Consider the following 22,835-nt stretch of genomic DNA (forward strand, 5'->3'; position numbering starts at 1 on the left):
AATAGAAGTGGAGGGATGGAACGTAGGCTTGGAACTGGCCCTTCAAGATTAAGCTAGATCTGGGCAAAGCTTGGTGTTGGTGTTTGGGCAGGCCCGGGTCCAGGCGTAGGCATCAGGCTAAACTTTTAGTGCAGAGCCCGGTCTGCCCGGTGCCTGTTCAGCTCTAATTCCAAATCCATGTGATGTCAGGACTTCAAGCCAAATCTACCGTACAGTCCCCATTCATTAACAGCCGTCTCTGCGTTTAAGTGGGTGCTCCATCCATTCAAAAAAAAAAAAAAAAGGAAAAAAGGAAAAGGAAAAGTTGGCGCCTCCATCGAGTTCATACTCTCCGATCAGCTATCACTGGCAAACCGGCAAAAACCCGAACAACATCCTACTGCACACGCTTGCTCCAGCATACTCAGCCACGCGTCACAGTTCTAACCGCAGTCCACCTCCACCAACCCTTGCCATCCCGATACCAAACACCAGATCCTAGATTCCCACCATCTCAGTGGTTGCCCGCTGGATGCAGTATATGTGTCGGTGGTCCATTTGTGCTCACTCTGCTGTTTCGTGTTCTTGCTAACTCAACCCATCACATAAAAGCTAATTTTCTATCAGCTATGTGCCACATAACAGCAAACCAATACCCAGAGTACAAGTCTTGGACTTGTATTCACGTGGGACCCTCTCTGTCCGACGCGTCAGAGCTAAGACGGCAAGATTTTTTTTTTAATTTTTTTTAATTTTTTTTCTGTTCACGAGGTAAACATGGGATCCGTTCCTTCGTGGCGCAAAACCCCTCCTCCCTCCCCTACTTATTTTCCCGTCCCTCCTTCGCCCTCCCTTGTCTTCTCCCCGCCCCCTCGACAGCCATGCAGACCATTCGCGTCCCGTCCACGGACGGCCTCCGCCTCTCCCCCTCGTTTCCGCCTTCCTCTGCCGCCGCCGATCTTCCCCGGCGCGGCCTCCTCCTCCGCCGATCCGTCCTGCGGCCCGCCGTCCGCGCCTCCGTCGAGGCGGCGGCGCCCCGGAGGGAGATAGATCCAAGGAAGCGGGTGGTGATAACGGGGATGGGGCTGGTGTCGGTGTTCGGGAACGACGTCGATGTTTACTACCAGAAGCTGCTGGAAGGGGAGAGTGGGATCGGGCCAATCGACCGGTTCGACGCCTCCAAGTTGCCGACGAGGTTCGCCGGCCAGATCAGGGGGTTCTCGTCGGAGGGGTACATCGACGGGAAGAATGGCCGCCGGCTCGATGACTGCCTGCGGTACTGTCTCGTCAGTGGCAAGAGAGCGCTGGGCTAGGCGTTGGGAGCAAGGCCCTCGGCAAGGTATCACATCCGTCATGTCTGATTGCAGTCCGTTGGAATCATCCAGTCATACACACAGGAATTAGGGGTGCAACCGAGCCAAGTAGCTAGGGCTCAAGCTCGACTTGATTCCAAATATTGGATCCAAAATTTAACCTGTGATCAATCTTATCTTAATATTTTAAATTCAAACTCAACTTGATAGGAAAAAAAAAATCGAAACCAACTCAACTTGACTCACTAATATGTTAGTGATTTTTTTCCCCACCTTACTCTCAATTAGTACTTAATGTTGCTCAATATATTTAGACGAATGCTTTATCAGTCAGCAATCTCAAAATTTATGCAGTACAAAGTTGAAGATGACACATTAAGTGAAGGCTTGCACTTGTGCGAGAAATGCATGAGTAGCCAGCCTTTTATCCAAAACAAGGAAGATGAATTCTTATATTAAATGCCTCTCAAATACATATGCAAAAAGTGGATAGATGTTTATTATGAATGACCAGAAAGTAAACAAGAAAAATAAGCAAAACAAAACTAAGTAGCAATTGTAATCAGCCATAAGACTGCAAAAGTAATGACAAATTGCCTCACCAAAGTGTATAAAGAGCACAGAACAAGGCCCACTGCTGATCATGAAGTTCCATGCCAATTAGGTAGAAACACAAAAACAAGAGACTATGCCAAATTTACAGTATCCTCTTAAGAAGTATGACTTTTTAGAAACTACTAAAATATCCTATTTAAACCATCAATCTTAGCAAGATTTGCTATATCATACTGAACCGAACAATACGGAGTGTATCTTATCATGCTGATTCAATACTAATACATAGTTCTAGGGCACACCGACATTCGATATGCTAAATTAGCCTTGTACCGATACAATAATAATATGGCATCAATCCAGGATATCCGATATCAAGACAGCATACCTTGAATCCCGAGCATAAGTTATCAAATCATTTCATATACAGTGAAGTCAATATGTCATCTTAGTTGTTACCAAAGAACGTAGCAAAACAACATTCAACAATTAAGCAAAGTTAAAAGAATTCTCCCTCTGCCACATATTTCCAGTGGATAAATCATAGGAAGGTGCTTCCGTCATTTATATTGTGGTAAAAATATTAAATATTTGGCATCTGAAAAAGGTCTCATATATTTGTATCTCTTATACAGTGTTAATGCTGCTGTTTGTTTATCATTTTTTATGAATCTTTCATCTATACATCTCATGATATGGCGAGGATTTTAATATTTTTTTTGCCACTTAATATATTCATATATTTTCTGATTACAATAATCCGCTAGCAGGTTGACAAGGCACGAGCTGGTGTACTTGTGGGGACGGGCATGGGTGGCGTTACAGTGTTATGTGATGGTATCTGGTCTCTCACAGAGAGCAACTACAAGAAAGTAACTCCTTTTTCTATTCCTTATGCCATAACAAACATGGGCTCGGCCCTGCTGGCAATGGATATTGGCTTCATGGGTGCAAACTATTCAATTTCAACTGCCTGTGCTACTTCGAATTATTGTTTCTATGCTGCTGCCAACCATATTCGTCGTGGTGAGGCTGATGTAATGATTGCTGGTGGTACAGAAGCCCCAATTATTCCCATGGGTGTTGGGGGTTTTGTGGCATGTAGAGCATTGTCACAGAGAAATGACGACCCCACAACTGCATCAAGGCCATGGGACAAAGATAGAGATGGCTTTGTTATGGGAGAAGGTGCTGGAGTCTTGGTATGCATGACTGAGCCTTTAGCTTTTCATAACCGTCTGAGTTACATGGCAAAAATCCATAGTTATCTCTTAGTATAAAGAGTGTTGGTATGCGTGACTGAGCCTTTGGCTTTTCATAATCTTCTGAGTCACGTGCTAAAATCCATGGTTCTCTCTTAGTATATAGGCAATTAGTCTCCATAGTATATTTTTTTGTTAGCAAATTATTCAAAGAATGAGATTGGTATTCATAAGCATTGTGCCCAAATCCATGGTTTACACTAAGCATCCCAAGTGCCCATGCGACCCTTCATGGAAGTGAACACATCTAACTCCAAGGAATTGTTCAGTTACCTTTGTCAGACATGCTAACAAGATCTCCCTTTAAGACCAATTGCTTTGTATGATGTCGTACCTGTTGTTTTCCTGTGGTATCTTATGTTACATACTGTTCCCCAAAAGGTTATGGAGAGTCTGGAACATGCAATGAAACGTGATGCACCTATTATTGCTGAGTACCTGGGAGGTGCTGTTAACTGTGATGCTTATCATATGACGTGTCCTAGAGCTGATGGGCTCGGCGTGTCCTCTTGCATCCAAAAAAGTCTGGAACATGCTGGTGTTGCACCAGAAGAGGTTAGTTGATTTGCAATTCAGTTTATTTAGTTGTTAGAATACGCATTGAACCATCTTTGCCTTCCTACATAGATCTTATAGAATCTCACAGTCCATCTGTAATCTGTATTTATATTGATGTTGTTAATTATTGGAAATGAATTTATCTATGGTCTATGTCCATCTTGGGATCAACAGGCGGACATTTCTGTTGCAATGACAAAGTATTCCCTAGAGTATTTATTTGGTTTGTCATTTTTTCCCAATGAGTTTGTTCTGGAATCCCCTCAGTTGTTTTGATACACAATTCTTTTATATTCCTGCTTTTCATCTGGAAGGACTTGCGGTGTTGTCTGATTTTTGGTCTACTACTCCATAGCCGAATTTGAATATGCGAGTGTCTCCTACAAAAACTTGTTACCAGAAAGCTAATGTTGTTAGCAGTCCTTATAAGGATTCAGGACAGTGATTCATGAATTGTCCCTTATCCAGGGCCCCCCCAAAAAAAAAAACAAGTTCATTAGTAGTACGTACAATGATACTTGGGTTAATTTTCAATTACAATGTGAAGAGTGAGTTGTGTGCTGCCTATTAAGAACTATTCAGGCAGTTATAGTCAAACTACTGAGATAACTCTGACTTTCTATGCTTATGACTGGATGATGTCTTGCTTCCAGGTTAACCATATAAATGCCCATGCAACTTCTACACCTGCCGGTGAATGCTATTAAACAGGTGTTCAAGAACCCATCAGACGTCAAGATCAATGCAACCAAGGTTATCTGATTATTTAATCTTCCAAATTTTGCGTCTATTCCATCTTCTTTTTTTTTTTTTTTTTTCTCATGCTTCTCTGATGTATTTTATTTCTACAGTCCATGATAGGGCACTGCCTTGGTGCAGCCGGGGGTTTAGAAGCGATTGCAACAGTGAAAGCCATAGCTACTGGGTGGCTGCATCCAACAATCAACCAATTTGTAAGTTTAAACTCTACACCGGAACACTATAAAGTAATAATGTTACAGTGACATTACATATCACTTAATGCAATGTTTAGAATCACATTGCAAGTAAATGAAATCCTTTAATTTTCTAATCATTTACATATCAATTTCAAATCCTCGTTGGCAAAGCTTTCTTGATTTTCCCATATTATAAGATGAGCATTGATTGTTACAGTAACATGATTGTTTGCCAAGGTAGAGCTTTGTCTCTTGTATAATGCATAGTATTCAATAACTATAACCAACACAGTGAAATGTTCGTCGAGGTGGAGCTTTGAGCCTTGTAAAATGCACAGTATTCAGGAACTATAAGCAAGACAAACATGTAAAACAAATAGAAGGAAAAAAATTATAAAATGGTCATCATTGGCACATTGTACATTGTATAAATGCTTTTATATGCGCATGTGCTCAAAGATTAATTGATTCATGATGTTGGGAAGAGATGAAGACATGAATGGGTCTTGGAGGCAAAATAATTCACTTATTCGTAGATGGTCTGCCTTTGCGAATATGTTAACACCTAGCTTGGAAGTCAAAAAAAGAAACATAATGCAGCAGCTTCAGCAACTGAAGTAGGCAATAGTTTATGGCAGTTATGAACGCAAATAAAATCCATCCTTTTGTATCCAAAGCATAAATTAAGAGTATTTTATTAACATCTCTGATTAGCTCTTGCTTCTGTGCCTGGACTGAAGAATCCGGAGCCTGCAGTTGAATTTGATACAGTGGCAAATAAAAAGCAGCAACATGAAGTGAATGTTGGTGGGTTGCAGTAGCCCTGATCTCTATCTCTCTCCTCCCTCTCATATTTTAACTCCAAAATTTGCTATGCAGCCATTTCTAATTCATTTGGATTTGGAGGTCACAACTCGGTGGTGGTGTTTGCCCCGTTTAAGCCATGATCCATCATAGTTTGCCTTCTGCATTGAAAGAATGTAGTTGTAGCAAGTAGGGATTGTTCATTTTAGTGAAGCAAGTTTTGACAAAAAAGGCTTTTGTGGAAGGAGTAGCATGAGGTGGTTTAAAGCGGCGGCTTTGGTCATTTTAAGTCTAGGAAGAGGAGCACTCATACTTAGGGTGGCATGGGTGTATTTTAGGAGAGGTCCCGGAAAATCTCAACCAAATATATGTTAATCTTTCTTCCTATTCTCAAACATGACTAACAAATAATAGTCATTGCTAATGAATTCAACTCAACCGATATACCTATCCTCGCATTTCCTTGCATCCAAATCTAAATTTCAAGTCTTCTTCTTCCTCTATCAATAAATCCGAAATTACCTACTACTGTCTCATCCATGCAAATCCAGCATCAACATCGCAGAATTTTCTCACCTCATAATTTTGGATCACAATCGAAATCGAAATAAAAATTAAAATAGACTGAAATCGAAATAATCAAAACTTTCGAAGCATTTAATTCATAATCGAAAATAAAATCATAATTAAAATAAAAATTTGAATTCTCAAGATAGAATAAAAATTGAGTTTCAGATAGATCGGATCATTCTTATTTCGTTGTAGAATCAAAATTAAAATAAAATTTTTTAATCAAATAATTAGAATAAAAATTATTTATTTTTATTTCAATTATAAGTTCTAATTTTTTTTCAATCAAACATCATTTAAACTTCTTGCGCTCATGAAAATGTATAAATAGAAGCAAAAGCAACAACAATTGGGACTTTGCACGTAATTCCGTTTTTCAACACTCATTCCAAGTTCATAAAAGAAAGAACCAGCAACCGGCCGCCAACCCTCCACCCCACCAAAAAAAAAATGAAATACCGACACAGACCAACTTCAGCCAAACTCCGACTTGACACCCTCTTACAGAAGGCGCGGGATCTACCGTCCGTTCGCCACAGACGACGGTGGGTGCGGTTCAATTTCTAGTGTGCGTCGTCATTCATGTCATATCCCCACTCTCTGCTCCTCTTCCTTCTTACCAATCAGATCTCTCCACGTATCCATACTCGGCCCTGCTCCACGTGCCCATCGCCAGCCGCGGATCTATTGCGCCTGACGCCGTCAACCTCTTCCGTCAAACTCGAAGCACCCAACTGGAACGAAATTGGGTATTATTGATTCTAAAAACTCGAATAAAAGCAATATATATTATTTAAAAATATATCAGGCATCAAAACGCCCGTCAAGAGGGTATCGCCGGTCGGCAGAAACCAACCCTCTCGTCGTCCCCTCCCCCGAGAGAGAGAGAAAAAAAAAATTTCCCACTTTTTCCCCTTCCTACCGCCTCCCCTTTCCCATGGAGGACGACGATGACGCCCGCTCCGAGTCCCCGTCCAAATCGCCGTCGCAGTCCCAATCCCCACCGCCGTCACCGCCGACACAGCTCGTCTCTGTAGTGGCGTCCTCCTCTGCCGCCGCCACTGCCACCTCCCACCCGAACGGCCGCGCCGCCGTCGAGCCTGTCACCGTCGCCGCCCCGCTCCAGCACACCCTCACCCTGGCCCTCCCCATCCAGAGACCCTCCGGAGGTGGCGGCGGCGGCGGCGGCGGTGGCCGCGAGGATTGCTGGAGCGAGGGCGCCACCTCGACCCTGATCGACGCGTGGGGGGAGCGGTACCTGGAGCTCAGCCGGGGGAACTTGAAGCAGAAGCACTGGCAGGAGGTGGCCGACGCCGTGACCAGCCGCGACGGCTACACGAAAACCCCCAAAACGGACGTGCAGTGCAAGAATCGGATCGATACTCTAAAAAAGAAATATAAGATCGAGAAATCGAAGATCGCCTCCTCTGCCGCAGCCACCTCCCCCTGGCCCTTCTTCGGCCGCCTGGATGTCCTCCTCGGCCCCAACCACAAGCCCACCTCCACCCCCGCCCTGCCTGCCCCTGCCAATCCCAGCAACCCCCACCATCCCTCAAAATTCCGTCCGGAGTCCCGCTCCGACCCCCAATCCAACCCCAATTCCCCCAGCGGCACCGCACTCCGCACCGGAGCAACAAGAGGGGGAGATCGCCGCCCTCGGTGTCGTCCCGGTCGGCGGGGCTGTCGGCGGACTCGTCTGATGGGCTCCCGCCGGAGCCGGCAGTGAACGGGAAGCGGCGGAAGCGGGAGGCCGAGGTGGAGGATGAGGAGGAGGGGCTGCAGGAGCTGACGGAGGCGATACTGAGGTTCGCGAAGGTGTACGAGAGAGTGGAAAGCTCGAAGCTGCAGCAGGCCATGGAGATGGAGAAGCAGAGGATGGCGTTCGCGAGAGAGCTGGAGGTCCAGAGGATGCAATTCTTCATGAAGACCCAGATGGAGCTCACTCAGCTGAAAAGCCGCCATCTCGGGAGGAGGAGGAGAAGGGATGAAGCTGGTGCCAGTGGCAACCACCGCCGCCACCACCAGAACGACAGCAGTAACAGTAATACCAGTCACAACAGTGGGTAGATAGAGAGGAGCAGGGGAGGTTATTTGTCGTTTAGGTGGTGCGAAGGATTTGGAACCCAGTGTTAGATCTGAGTATAATAGGAGTTTGTAGACACTCGACCCCATCTCTGAATCTGAAAATGGTAGGGGGAAATTGTACTCTGTTCTCTCTTGGCCAAATTTGATTGATTAATGTTATGATGATGGTAATTATAAAAATGGTCCATTTCTTTAAATGGATGTGATGTTTTCTGAAAGTTTTGGCATCCATGTATTAGTAGGAGAGGTCTTGGACGTATTTGTCTTTTTGGGCAGCAGGAAGAATATGGAAACCAATTGTTAGGACCATATCCACAGTCGATTTGCCTTTGGGCAAATTTAATTTTTCTTGTGATGGTGATTATGATAATGATACTTTTTTCTCTGTTTTTTGGAGACATGGGTTCAGAGACCTATTTGTATTCTGAGTAGCAGGAGATTAGGAAACAGAATGTTAATGCCATACCATAAACACTTAAATTTCTTCTCAAAATCCAAAGAAGGCATCAGTTATTTCAATGAACGGGACAGTATTCTGTCCTCGTGTGCAAACTCATAATAATTTTGATGATGATATGATCTTTTATATGGATTTCGTTTCTTTTAATTGTCTTAGTGCGAGTACGTTTCTTGAAGAGAAACAACCAAAAGTGGGCCCCTCAAGTCGATTATTATAATATTGTTCGCCACATTCGATTTATTAACATTAGGATGGTGGTGGTAGCGATCTTTTCTATGATAATATGCCTAAGAATTTGATATTTAATGCAGAGTAGAACGTTTTTTTCGAAAATCCAATTAGATGCGAGCATCCAGACTTAGAACGAACATACAAAGAAACAAAAATATGGAGTTTGTGATCCTAGCAGAGGGTAACAGCTAGCGTTAAGATTTAAACAAATTGAAACTACAAATAGAGCGCATGAGTTGGGTATTGCTAGATGCCCCCTTCTCATAAACAAGATCTCAAGACTTGAGTAAGTACATATTATAAAATACAGGAATATAAAATTAACTATAAAAAATAAACAAAGAAACAGACTTTGTTTCCTAAAATCAAAATAAAAATGTTGTTTAGTTAATTGTCATACATATAACATTATTGAATCTACAGACAACATAGAAGTAGGCGGCTGGTGGGAATGAAAGAAGACCCCATGTTATAAACAAGATCTTCGAGTATGGCATGGTAGGGAGATGCAGTTGATGTATCGATGGATGTACAACTAGAGTTCATACAACTACTAATTGGACCAGACATGAATGAGACCTTGCTTGTTGCCGGTGTAGATCTCATTCCTGTCCTCATCGTAGAAGAGAGCAGTCACATCCTCCAAAGCTTCCCTGATGGTGCTCCTGATGGTGGATCGATTAGGGTCACCTCGCTTGCGAGGGGCAATCTGGAGTGCCGGGTCAAGCGGGCATATTTTGGCAATGCACTTTCCGCTAAGGATGTTGCTCATGTTGATAGACCCAACGGGAGGAGCTGCAGAGGCTTCAATAGGTCACAGGATTAGACATCATTGTGACACGAAAAGGAAACAGATAAAATTAAATTGTCTCAAAGCAAGGAAAATATACCTTCTCCCTCATCTTCACTTCCATCTTCAGCCTTGCAGTAGGAGATGATGAGGTCCTGGTCACTGGTGATATAAATGTTGTTGGTATTACAGTCTGGATGCCACAGCAGGTGGTCTTCAAAGGAAGTAACAAGCTCTCCACGGAAATTCCACACTGAAACTGTCCTGTTACGGAACGTTAAGAAGAGGTGGTTCTCATAGAGGAAGATGAATGCTGAGGGGGTCATGAACTCAGATCGGTTCACTTCAATCAGATCTGAATTCCGCACCTGCAATAACTATAGAATGTCACAATTCAAACAGAGAGTATGCAACAGAAAGATTAAGGATGAACAGGATTTAGCATACGACATCGAGAATCTGCAGGTTCTCGTTCTCTTGCTTGACCAAAAGCTTCTCATTGAACTGCTCGATGAAGTCGACCTTCTTGTTACGGTGTAACAGATGATTGAAAGTCTTCAACACTGTTCCATCTTCAATTGACAGGATTGTCAGGGGGACATAACCAGGAGTCCTCTGGTATATTAGCAGCATGATTCCTGGACTGAAATCAGGAGAGAAGGAGAGAGAACCAGACAACATAATATGGAAAGAATCAGATGGATCAAAGTATACGTGATGCATTTATGAGTCAGTTGAAAAAAGAATCAAAACCTTATTTTGATCTCCTGGATATTCTTATCACATATTGAGTACAGATAGGAGTAATTCTTCAGGTCAAACACCTTGTATGTGCTGCAAGTGTTTGTATGAATCTGATTAGACAACTAGCTAGCAATAACATAATATCAATACACAGAAGTGACAAAAGGTTGCTTACCCATCCTGAGCCGAATAAGTTAGTACTTTGCCATTTACATCATCAAATTCAACAAAACCAGGCCATTTTAGGGACTCAGTCTCAAAAAGAGGATAGCCAGCATCCAATTGATTCCTCCTAATATACCTGTCAGAGTTCCATAAAATGTCATGTGAAGGTTGAAAGGCTTATAAAATTTAGATATCAATATGAACTATTCACCAACGAATCGCTGATCCTAAATATTTAGGATTACTAACTAGTTGTACCATAATTAACCCTATAACTAATTATGAAAAAAAATCAAGACAAACTCTAAGAGAATGAGAGAGGTTTTACAACCTCTCTCGGGGAACCCTATCTTTTTTTTTTACTGTAGGTATGTTGTGATCATTGGTGAGCATCCCATCTTTTATGTAATAAACCACTTTGACAATTTCAACTTTTACTGTTCAAAAAAAAAAAAGGACATTTTCAACATTACTGTAACTGTATAGATACTGAGAATCAGAAAGATAAATAGTTTTTTTTTTTTTCACAAATACAAGAATAACTAGAGGAAAAATAATCAGAAAGCATACTTCAAAAGTTAAAATTCTCGCATAAATTAAATTTCTTACTCTATTGGAGTTGTCCTGCACTTCAAGGAACTGAAATGGTCCGATGCATAAACTGACACCGTGATGAGTGACTCATTATTCTTATTGTAAAACAAGCTTCTAATCACTTCATCAGGGCTTATGTTCAAGAAACATATGCGTTTGTTTGTCGCTGTAAACAAAAGAAGAAAGAAGTGCAAGTGACAATCAAAATAAACAAAAAGATCGATAGAAAACTGTAAAATCAACAGGCTTACTCCGACTAAAAGCAGCACAGAGACCCGATTGTGCAAGAGCAAATATGACATCTTTTGCTGCAACAATCTCAATGATTTTGGACCTCTTCTTTAGAAATTGCAGTCTTAGAAAAAAATGGATGTTGTGATCATATGTATCAAACTCCTCCTGCATTACCCAAAAAAGGAATCATTTCTTTTTTTAGGGCAAAAAAAGAAATCATTCCAAATATGCAGCCTTTATTTAGCATGAGGCAAGGTTAGAACTGAGGAAGATTAGACCTTGTCAATTCACAATGAGTGATGAATTTCATAGAAAACTACTTTTTTTGAGAAAATACTTTAGCACTATTGCTTAATCAATAAGACACACCCATATATCAGACACAGCCCTACCTTGGTTTATAAACCAAACATAAAATAGAATCAGGGTGTTCTGACTTCACTAGGTATATAAAGCCTTCTTTGCATAAAACCCTGAGAAGATTGGTCAGAAGCACAGATAGAAAAAGGTACAAAGATGAGGTAAGGAAATGACGAAAAAATGGGTTCCAATGCATGTATCTAAAGCAAGGCTGAAAATATAAGTTTAGTGGGAATTTCAGTTAAGAATCTAAAATTGGGGGAAAAAAAGAAGGGGTATAGGGAATCTAACAAGCCAGCACCTCACAAAGAGATACCTTATCACGTTGTGGCCATTTGTTGCTTCATGATATAGGGAATCTAACAAGCCAGCACGGTGGAACCTTTCCCTCAACCCTATAAAATCCGAGTCCTTAAGACCTAAAGAGTAAGCGGTCATGCTGAAAAGGTAAAAGATGCTAAATGAACTGAATAAATTATTCCTGCTTGTTGGTTACACTCTTGAATTCTAGCTGGTAAGTTGGCATGTCAAAACATAAGGAGACAAAACCTTGGCCTTGATGCAGGACTATTAAGAGATAATGTCATGGTACCCAAATGGATGTTTAAAAGTTTAGCAAGAAGGATCTTTAATGTTTGATGAAAAGCATAGAAACTAGATTTTTTGCAAAATTTCTGTTAAACCTAATATTTTTTTGTGAATTACAAGGTTAAAAACTTTCAGGCATTGTTATATGATGAAATTGTAACAAAATGAAGCGGATACAGCACTTGATTTGGGTTTTAAGAGTTTTCAATGAAGCAAAATTGAAATCTCATGTTTGCTGAAAATATTACAAGCAGATTACAGAAGTTTAAGAGAGTGAAAGAATTATATCATAGGATGTGATAGACGGTAGAACTTATGACTCATAGGTTTTAGCTTTAAAGGACTTTCAAGATGATCACAAGAGTTAATAAGTACAAGATAACAAAAAGACAAGGTAAATAGAAGACATAGATTGAAGGCAACCTGGATAAAGAAAGAGACTGACAGTACTTAAACTTTACACAACCAAAATAACTAAGAATTGCATGCTCTGTACTGGGGATACATATCGCTGGACATAGGTGTATTGCAAACCTGTATGTTTCATATCTATCACAATACAAGACATTATAATTTGAATGCTGAGAAGGCTTAAGTTTTACTGAATGGATAAGATCAGGAAATGAGGTTGAGCGGGTGAAAAGGCCAACAAGTATAGGATTTCAACTTCGAAGTGGAATGTGGATTCTTGGGACACTAGAAATAAGGCATTCTTATAGCAAACAACATAAGTGGTGAAAGGTTTTCTTTCTCTTAACATGGGGAATTGGTGAATCGTAGTAGCATGAAGCAGGTGCAGGTGTGGATACGATTTCATGGAAGCGGCAAAAAATTAGATGAAAGCACACTGAAAGCATCCATATAAAAACTATTTAATAAGCAATATTAATCTTTTGGAGGTGGAAGCATGACCATTGCTCTCTTATTTCAACAGTCACAATTCTCACAGAACAGAAGCTTTCTCATGCTGCACTCACACTGCAATAGCATGATTTAGAAAAGTGCCAACCATCTAATCTTATGCCATGTGTCACCATGTGGGTGGTTGCTACATTAAGATACCGAAATATTATAAATATCAAAGTGAACTAAATGTTAATGATGCCTTGATTATAGATGTGGGTTATGCTAAAGTACACATATTAACTTTATAGTTAGCTCTTTATTAGAAGGATTGCATAACATGAAACCTCATAGATTGGTGGTTGATGGGGATATTTGCAACTTTGAGCTTGCAGGTTTGAAATAAACCTGAAGCAATGATGAATAGCAGGTCTCCGTGAAAAGTGATAAAAGTGGCCTAATCCCATAACCTCAATGCTGCAAATCTTCATAATACCGTTCAAGGCCCTCCATATTTTATGAGTAGCACAGAGGCAGGTGTGCATAGAAATAAATTAAAAAAAGTGTGGTAAGAGCCTATGTGCAATGACAATGCAGCTCAGCTATGACAAACAAGGTCAGACACATGTCCATAGCTACTCCAAGTAGGTGTAAATAAGTCAAGAAAAGTTAAAAGGGGCATCTCATGATAAGATAATCATTCCATAATGGCTCAGTGAAAAGGAACAAAAGTAGTATATAGCATAATAATTATTCAAGGAGTTACGAACAACTTAGCAGAGATGATGATAATTCTATACCTTCATTCAATTCATCCTTTTCTTTCCTCATTTGCCTACAATCACGTAGCTTAGAAGAAAAACAATCATTTCAAGTGCATGTTTTACTTCCATTCTTTCCTTTTGGGTAGTTAAGACCAATTTTATATGGACACAAGCATGAGAATTAGATTCAAACACTTATCCAAGTGTCTAACTTGGCAAGTAGACCCAAAAAAAAAAACTTTCAATAAATTGTGTCGTAAATTTTAAATACTGTATAATAGAAATAATTAAAATGATTATTTGTTAAGGTATTCTAAGATCAAATTTATCTGGACCAAAGTTTGCCATGTCAGTGCATACCTCCCTATATTTGATGTACCATATAGTACCGATACTAAACTAAGACTCGGGATAGGGGGCATAATGAGTGTTGATGCTTGACAACCATGTTGGGTATCTTGACATTTTACCAGGGTTGTATAAGTACTGAGACGGTGAACCTTTACCTAGACACTTGAATCTGGCTCCAAAAAGCCATGTCAAATACATATCCAATGCAGATACATATAGGGTAGTTGGATACTTATGAAGTTCTTTGGTAGCCACTTTTAATGATTAGAAGAGAGTTGACTCTTCCAACAATGGTTGAGTTGAACTCTTCCAACAATGAGCTTGATCCTCTAATTTGATATCGGGAATGAGTAGTTGCTCTTTTCTGAGATTTGTTAAGGATGTGGGTTTGAAGCAACTTTACAAAATATTGTTTTGCTAGTATCCTTAAGTTAATTGGGAAGTTGGACTGAGAAACATTTATATTGAAAGATCAAACAAGTCTTTTTAACATTTTCTTTGTATATTTAAATGAAAATGCTCAAAGTTATAAATATATAACTTAGTTAAATTTATATGCTATCCTACATATCCTGATGTCTCATTGTCCCTCTTGCCGAGTCAGACACTTGGATATCTATTCAAATACAATTCTTGTAACCATGTTCATACCACACTTTTCAGCATACATGTTCTCTAAACTCCAAAATTAGCTAAAAAAATATAACAAAAGTGGCATTTCCCATGCTTATTATAATCCTACGCATTTATCCTAGCTTTAAAAATAATAAAAGCCTGCTTGCAATGCCATTATGATTGGTTAAACTCATTGCTAGAAAGGCCATTTCTCCATTCATCAAAGAATTCGATAAGTGTCTAAGAGTCTAACAAGTAACCAACTCACAATATGTAACACACACAGATCCTTTGAGGTGGATGCGGGAGTCAATCCCTTAGCATTCCTTCAGCATGTGGTCCAACATTCCACAAGCTAGGGTCTAACCCACATTAACCCTGTTCTACTCAAGGTCAAGCATGTCACATGCTATTCCACAGCATTGTTCATGTCATAGTCTATTTGGAGTATCTTTATGAGATTCAGACCTAAAACCTGCAAAAAATAGGAACCCAATGCTTCGAGTAAGCAATAATCGGTCTCTTCCTATGAACCATGCAATATTAATGTGTTTTCTACTTGTACTTACTTTCTCAGATAAGAATGATCATATTGTATCTTATAAAGTTTAGCACCAAAGATATATCTTTTCCTATGATTCACAATCCTTTTTATTAAGTGATTTAATAGATACTGTTTTGAAAATATTTTCCTAGAGTGATGTATTATTATGCAGTAGAACCTAACAGTCAGAAGCAGCAAAAGAGACTAAAAAAACACACATTTTGTTTTGCTGTGGAATAACCATAATATTTGATTTCTGGAGAATATTCTTTTCTCGATATATCTTGACAAGCCTAGAAAGTAAATTACTACTTTCTGCTAGGATCTTATGGTCCAAAATAAATGACAAATCAAAGTGAGAGAATGATGCTGCTTGCCCTTACTTGAAAATGAAGTCAGTTTATATGGAATTCAGGATTGACATTGTGAATTCTTCTCCATATTTACTCCTAACAAGGACTACTGACTTTGACAAAGCTAAAATATTCCAAATCGTTTCCAATAACTGATATTTATGCTCTCCTAGATCTTCCATTACACAATTATCCTTGCACACAATTTGAAGCCAGTTTACTAGTACAGTAAAATAAGATATGACCAAAGTGACAACTGATTAAGAGCAAGAAAACAGCTGAACCCCAGTATCTGCACTCAACAACAAATCCCAACTTAATCCTTAAGACATCCAAAACTTTTAAATCAGCAATTTATAAGTGTGAATAGAACTGAATTTCCAATTATAACTACTGCTATATTTGCAAAACAAGTGGTGAGGTGCAAAAATTATCATGCTGGCAAAAAAACTTATCTTGATAGTCACAAGCCAACTAATGGATGCATAAATGAGATGAGTTATATGCTTCTCTTTTTCAACTAGTATGTGACATGCTTTAATTTAAGAACCAGTTTTATAATGCTTCAATTGTTCCATATAATTTCATTTAGAGCTAAGAAATAGAATAAGCAAGGATTAATACTGGGCATGGCTTTTTAAAAAGTCCTTTCATAAGGCACTCTAAGCTTTAGTATCAATGATGGCACTTCAACTCTTAATATTTATATGTATCTATGTACATATATATGTCTGGTTTGAATATAAGTGTCCATGTGTTGGAACTTCTAGATGCAAAAAGGTTGAATACTTCCCAAAACCAAGCAAACTGTATAGGTACCACTATTTCTGTGCAAACACAAGTCTGGCTTCAACCTCAATAACCTCTTAAAACTTTTGGTTTTCAGAGCAATCTATAAGCTAGCCTAATCTCCCTTTTTCAAGTCGGTCTGGGGTAGAAAGATTAGAACTACATATTTGGAAAGTGAAACGATAGAATGACCTAAGTTGCAAAGTAAAAAAAAAATTCAATGCACATACAAATATAATAATACAAGTTTGGTTTCCATTTTTAACACCCATATGCATTTTCATTCATCTTCATCTTTCAAGAAATTTAGGAAAGAGGTTAAAAAAGGAGAGAATCTCTAGAAGATGAGTTGTAACTAGGAGTGTAAATGAGCCGAGCAGCTAGTGAGCTGCTTGAGCTCAACTAAACTCAACTGCTACCAGTTCGAGTCAAACTTGAGTAGCTCAAATAGTTTTTTTGAGTTGAACTCGAGTAGCAAAAATACTCAACTTGAAAGCTCGCAAACCTAGTAAAGTATGTATGTAATTTACTATTTTAAAATATAATATTATGTTATTTTTTGTTTTAACCATATTTGTTTTTAATTATGACCAAAGCTCTAAGTCGAGCTCAAGTATGGCTTGGTTGACATTCGAGTCGAGCTAAGTGAATCTCGAATATTGTCTTTTTTTATTTTTATTGAGTCGAGCTGGAGCTTGGATATTAAAACTAGATCAATCTCGAATTGAGTTGAGCCTGAATATTTTGAATTGAGTTGAGCTTAAGCCTCTAGCTAGTTGACTCAACTCGGCTCGATTGCATCCCTTGTTGTAACTTATAGGAGACATCCATGCAATAGTTGATCTTAAGCTAGATATTCCAAGTGCAACCTTGTAAAGAGTATACCATGCATAAAGATTTTTGGAGAAAAAAATATTCAAGTAGAAAATTGGAGCAATTCCACATGCCAAGCACTCACTCAAACAACAAAGAACATCATCATCATCCAAGCTTCTTCCAATCAAATATGGGGTTAGCTACATAAAGCAACTAAAAGTTGAGATGATTCCATGAAAGAATTGAGCAGATTTTACAATTGGATGTCAGAATGACATTGAACTTCTAAAAATTTATAATTGTTGAGATTTTACAATTGGATGTCAGAATGACATTGAACTTCTAAAAATTTATAATTGTTGAACCCCCAGCCAAAGAAGATTTTAGAGAGGGACTTGTCATGAAACCCATATGGCCAATCAGTAGGGAAGGAGGTAAGTTATTGGTCACAAATTAAACTCATGCAATCAAGGAGCAACCCTCCAAACTTCCCCTAAGTTTGCAAAGAGTCTAATGAAACTGAAAAATGGTAACCATTAATACTGTAGAGCTAATTGAAATGCAATCCATTAATGATGAACACTAAAAAGTTTGTTTGGCTTGTGGAATAGTTTGTGGCATTAATGTCACATCTTCATGGAGGCAAAAAGTTTGAATCTCCAAGACAAAGGCACCATAGCGAAGATTTGAAAAAAGTAATTTCTAATGAGTATTAGAGTGCTTCAACTTCCACAGCTGCTGTAAAGATATTATAATAAGAAATTAGCCATCATCTTTCATACAATGAATTGGTTAGATGCCTCTAATAAATTTTATATATCAGGATCTAAATCATATATGAGGTGAAGTGGGGAAATATCTCATAAGTGGAAAAGTCCAATCAGATTTGAAATCTAACATGAATATAAGGAATTTCTCTTTTGACAGCTCTGGATGTGATACTTACTCAAGGAAATGATAGTGATCTTTTTTTGAAGGTTTGATAACTAACCTAGATTTTCTCCTTTTTCTTGGTGATGGATTTTCTCTCCTTTTGAAATGAAACAGGTAAGCAAAATAGTTTTTCTGAGATAACAGGAAACTAGATTATCTATCATATAATGCAATGCACTGGCCCAAAAGATCATCAGACATGTGGTGCTCAACTTATTATGCCACATGCCAATTGAAACTTTCAGTTCAAGCAGAAATACATCTAGTCAGTCTATATCTACATTCAAGAAAAAGGCAATGCTCTGCTTATCTAGTCAATCTCAATCTAACAAGAGGAAATAATACAATCATCATAACTCTCAACTCGTACCTATTTTATCACCAGTAGATCTACTCCTAATCGTTAATTCAGGAACAAGAAGGAAAAGAAAAAGAAAAAGGAAAAGAAAAAATTCCTTTGAGCACACATGGAAGAACAAACGTTTGATTGACATGTTGAAAATACTGGAGCATCCATAATAGCAAAAGGCATGTCATTCAGGCTTTATCCGTATCACTTGATCTACCAAAGCAGTTAGAATTAAATAAAATTGAAATCCAAAAACGAGTTCATGGTTGCCCAACCTAAACTCTAAATCTAGAATTCAGCATTCAAGTACGAACCCTAGTCCGAAGACTGATTTCTGCAGCCTTACGATCACAAATCCGTGAATGAGATTCCAACTTTAGCTAACCAAAAACCTCAACTAGAGCACCATGGACTAAATCCAAAAAAAAAGAAAAGAAAAGAAAAGATCAACCACGAAACACGGAACCATTACTAGGATTTCAGCAACAAATAAAAAAAACTAAAGCCAAATATAAGAGGAATCTAAACCCTAGAACAAGAAACCCTAATTCTGGGAGTTTAAAAGCATAAACCTGAAGCTGCATGTTGCGGAACTTCTCTGGCGAGTTGGTGGCGGTGCCCCGGGCCATCCGAGGGAACCCGCCGATCTCGCGGTGGTGGAGCTTCCTCACGGAGTTGGCGTTGTCCCGCTCCCTGAGCTTCCGGGCGGATCCCTCGCCGGAGCTCGACTCCAGGCCGCGCTTCCTCGCCGTCACCCGGAACCGGACCCTCAGCTGCGACTTCTTGTGGTTTTCCATCTCGGCGCCCCACCTCAGCCTCCTTCTACCTCTACTCCGACAGCCGGGAGGCGGGGGAGACGTGAGGTTAGCTCACTGGGGAGAGAGGGGACGGCATGGAGCTAGGGTTAGGGTCTGCCCAAACTCCATGGCTACCGAAGAGAAGCTCTCTCACTCTCGCTTCGTCTCTGAGTTGGGGTATTTGAAGCTTGTCCAAAGCTTAGCGTTTTTATTTGTGTTTCCCCCCTGGGACATAAAATATTACCTTAGCCTTCGACCGGAGTGCTTGGATCCTTGTCGAACCAAAAACCCAAACCGAACCGGTTCTATATTTTTTTTCCTCCTTTTTTTCTTTTTCTATATGAAAATAATCTTAATTTGTATGAGTAACCAAGAATGAAAATTTTGGGGCGATGTATATCTAATGTGGAAGAGCTTTGCAGTTTATACTTGCATAATGGGTTCGGATCCTTCTATAAGCAAAAGTTGTTATGTGCCAATTTTGATTTTTTAGGATTAATAGGGTTGATGTTGGTTTAGCATTGGTTCTTGGTTTTCCTTTTTCCTTTCATTTGGTTGTCTCTTCTAGTAAGGATCAATTCACTTTGCTATGTCAACATGCTACATGTGGATCGTCTAGGCAGTTGTCCTTGGATTAAGTCAAGAATTAACACATATTATGCATGATTAGTTGTTAGTTTGTTGGTAGGTTCATTGCATGTGGAATGTTATGGAACCAATTCACTTATTTGGTAGGAGTGATGAATAATTTATTGTATCTTCAAATTAGTTGGAGTCACTAGTTAATGCTATTGTGAGATAGTTTAGGAGTGCCAGTAAATTAGGCCATCTCATCGAATCCTAAAATGGATGTTTTAAGGCAAAATCATGATTGTTATTGTACATTCATTAAGATTGAACTTACTCTCAGTTAGTTTGGAATTGTAAAAACTACATTGATATATTAAGCTCTTAAACAACTAAATATCTTTCTTGAGATAGGGAAGAAAGTTTTCTGAGAATGCTAAGATAATGGACTTACACAAACATTTTCGAAGAAATATGGTTAGTACCTAAGCAACTGTAAAATTTACATGGCCGAAAACTATCATAAGAGTAGACTGTCAATAACAAAAAATAAACAAGCCTTTTGGCTCCATTGTATACTAAGTTTGTCACAATTAACAATGATAAAAAAGAAAATATGGTTTCAACTAGAAAAAACACTTTATTTCCCTAGCCCACCCTCACATGTCCCTCCTCTCCTCAACTAATACACACCCCAAGTGGCATCACCTCCTCCCACTGTATATTCATCCCCATGAACCTAGTCATTTGGCTCACAATCACTTTAATTTCACCCTCTAGCTCTAACTAACCCATAATTCTATCCTGACATTTCCATTTATTTGACTTTCTCTTCTTGATACAATATTATTAAATACTTCGCCTAAAGCATTATCGCATCTTAACATTTGAAAAGCTAAATCATGAACTAGTTAGTTTGCCGAGAAAAGAAATAAAGAACAACTCTTCAAAGAAAACTCATTTTAGGCTATCATTCTTGTAGATGATCATAGTTTTGGATGTTTTTCTTTTTGTTTTGAGTTTTTGAGGCTTGAGCCTCCTGATTATCAATAAGGAACTAGTTAGTTTGCCGAGAAAAGAAATAAAGAACAACTCTTCAAAGAAAACTCATTTTAGGCTATGATTCTTGTAGATGATCATAGTTTTGGATGTTTTTCTTTTTGTTTTGAGTTTTTGAGGCTTGAGCCTCCTGATTATCAATAAAAATAAGGAAAATGCTCTTAATGGACTAGATCTACCATGAAACAAAGCATTGAAGATAAAAATCTCATGAAAGTAATATCCTGGAGTTCAATGCATGTTACATATTGTTTTTTTTATTTTTGTTTATTTGTTTATCAAATCTACATCTATATAATATTGAACCGAGAGTCATCTATTTAGTTATTGTTTGTTTATCATATTTAAGTTTATCATATCTTTTGTTCAAGAACAGCCTAGTGTTTAAGTCCAAGAGATGCCAAACGAGGTTTGTTTTGGAGAGAATCTTGATTCAGGCGGCTGAGATAACAAAAGTGACCTCGAGGACCTTGGATACCTAGGATTCTCCCCTCGTTCGTACAGCAATCTATAGAATTTTCATCTCTTGGGAGCCCCCTCACCACCAACCTACCTCAAGATCAACTTCGATCACAATGTGAGTAGTAATAGAGAAAGAGCTGAATTTGTGATCTATAAGCCTGATTCTAAGTTGGTGGTTGCTAGAGGAGTCATCTTTTTGAGCCCACGATACTAGGAGCGGAACCGCATATTGCTTGGGTTGGGATTACATATGCATGATCGATACTTAGAGCTGACCACTTGGTCATTAAGGGAGATCTAGCCACGATAGTGAGTTAGATTCAAGGGCACATGAGGGGGGATGCCACTCACTCCCTATTGCAGGACATCTCGAGGTTACTGATGGGATGCACTTTTCTCGATATCAGGCATGTATTCTGGAAGGTGAATACTGTAGTTGATTGAGTGGTAACTTTTATAACGGAGCGTGTCCAGGCATATACTCTGGATGGATTTAGGGGCGACTCCTAGGCCATTCCATAATATCTACTTTCTGATTTTTTTGGATGTATTCACATGAGACTTGTATGAATGCTCCGCTTTATCAAAAGAAAAAGAAGAAGAAGAAACTATACATGAGCTAATTGGTAGCAAATTGATATATTCTATAATTGTGCAACAAAATTAATTCTAGGCATATATTAATTAATATGAGATTAAGTTGTAGAATTACTTAAACTATCAATTGATTTATAAATGGTTGTTTTAGTAGTCGTACTTTATTATGTATTATGCTTAGTACATTTTATGGTTCCATTATTTTTTATTAAAATTACTCTTTTGCACTCTATCTAAATTACATATCATCATGCAATTATCAAACCTTTTATATGCTATCTAGACTTATTGTATTCAAAAAAATATTCTTGCGTCCAAGCAAGATGTCAACCAGAATCTTCAAGCATATATGGAACTATTGAGAAGCATATATTTTTATGGATCTTTATCTTTAAACAACAATTTCTGTATCTTTTAAAAAAAATATCAAATAAAATTAATTAGCACTCTACTTAAGAGTCTATACTTGCAATTTTTTTGGCAGTGAACCACATGGCATTTAGTGAAGCAATAAAGCATAAAAAAACACAAATACAGCTTAGAAACTACTCAACGTTGAAAAGAACATTATAAAAGTAAGGGAAATGCTACAGTATTATTTGCCAAATATACATGTTTGTAATTTTCACTATTTATTTTTATTTTTTTTAGTAAAAAAAAGGAAAGAGGACCAGTACCACTTCCAACAAATATAGCTTAGAAACTACTCAACATTGAAAGGAACGTTATAAAAGTAAGGGAAATGCTACAGTGTTATTTGCCAAAT

General features: G+C 38.8%; 3 protein-coding genes across 6 annotated transcripts; 2 read left to right on the plus strand and 1 right to left on the minus strand.

Annotated features, from left to right (window-relative positions):
* The first annotated feature begins 800 nt into the window (after positions 1 to 800).
* On the plus strand, positions 801 to 6,249 carry LOC105042027 (3-oxoacyl-[acyl-carrier-protein] synthase I, chloroplastic). The gene is given in 9 exon segments (XM_010919132.3): positions 801 to 1,284; positions 1,287 to 1,318; positions 2,618 to 3,049; positions 3,491 to 3,664; positions 4,321 to 4,361; positions 4,363 to 4,420; positions 4,519 to 4,620; positions 5,346 to 5,412; positions 5,485 to 6,249. Coding segments are annotated over 9 exon segments (1,398 nt in total). The 5' UTR covers positions 801 to 860; the 3' UTR covers positions 5,553 to 6,249.
* Positions 6,250 to 6,438: 189 nt separating this feature from the next.
* LOC105042026 (trihelix transcription factor ASIL2) lies at positions 6,439 to 8,447 on the plus strand. Its single transcript, XM_010919131.4, is given in 2 exon segments — positions 6,439 to 7,535; positions 7,538 to 8,447. Coding segments are annotated over 2 exon segments (1,128 nt in total). The 5' UTR covers positions 6,439 to 6,916; the 3' UTR covers positions 8,047 to 8,447.
* Positions 8,448 to 8,944: 497 nt separating this feature from the next.
* LOC105042025 (uncharacterized) lies at positions 8,945 to 19,556 on the minus strand. 4 transcript variants are annotated; one of them, XM_010919130.4, is made up of 8 exons: positions 19,160 to 19,556; positions 11,300 to 11,447; positions 11,064 to 11,214; positions 10,465 to 10,590; positions 10,299 to 10,379; positions 9,996 to 10,188; positions 9,646 to 9,913; positions 8,945 to 9,550 (listed from the first exon to the last, which is right to left on the minus strand). In XM_010919130.4, exons 1-8 carry the CDS (start codon positions 19,382 to 19,384, stop codon positions 9,309 to 9,311), a joined length of 1,434 nt encoding a protein of 477 aa, XP_010917432.1. In that variant the 5' UTR covers positions 19,385 to 19,556; the 3' UTR covers positions 8,945 to 9,308. The 4 variants fall into 4 exon arrangements, with proteins under 4 accessions (XP_010917432.1, XP_010917430.1, XP_010917431.1 ...); XM_010919128.4 differs by having other exon boundaries at positions 9,090 to 9,559; XM_010919129.4 differs by having other exon boundaries at positions 9,090 to 9,550; positions 9,993 to 10,188.
* Positions 19,557 to 22,835: the final 3,279 nt, after the last annotated feature.

The sequence above is a fragment of the Elaeis guineensis genome, chromosome 3 (assembly GCF_000442705.2).
Source record: "Elaeis guineensis isolate ETL-2024a chromosome 3, EG11, whole genome shotgun sequence".
Lineage (NCBI taxonomy): Eukaryota > Viridiplantae > Streptophyta > Magnoliopsida > Arecales > Arecaceae > Elaeis > Elaeis guineensis.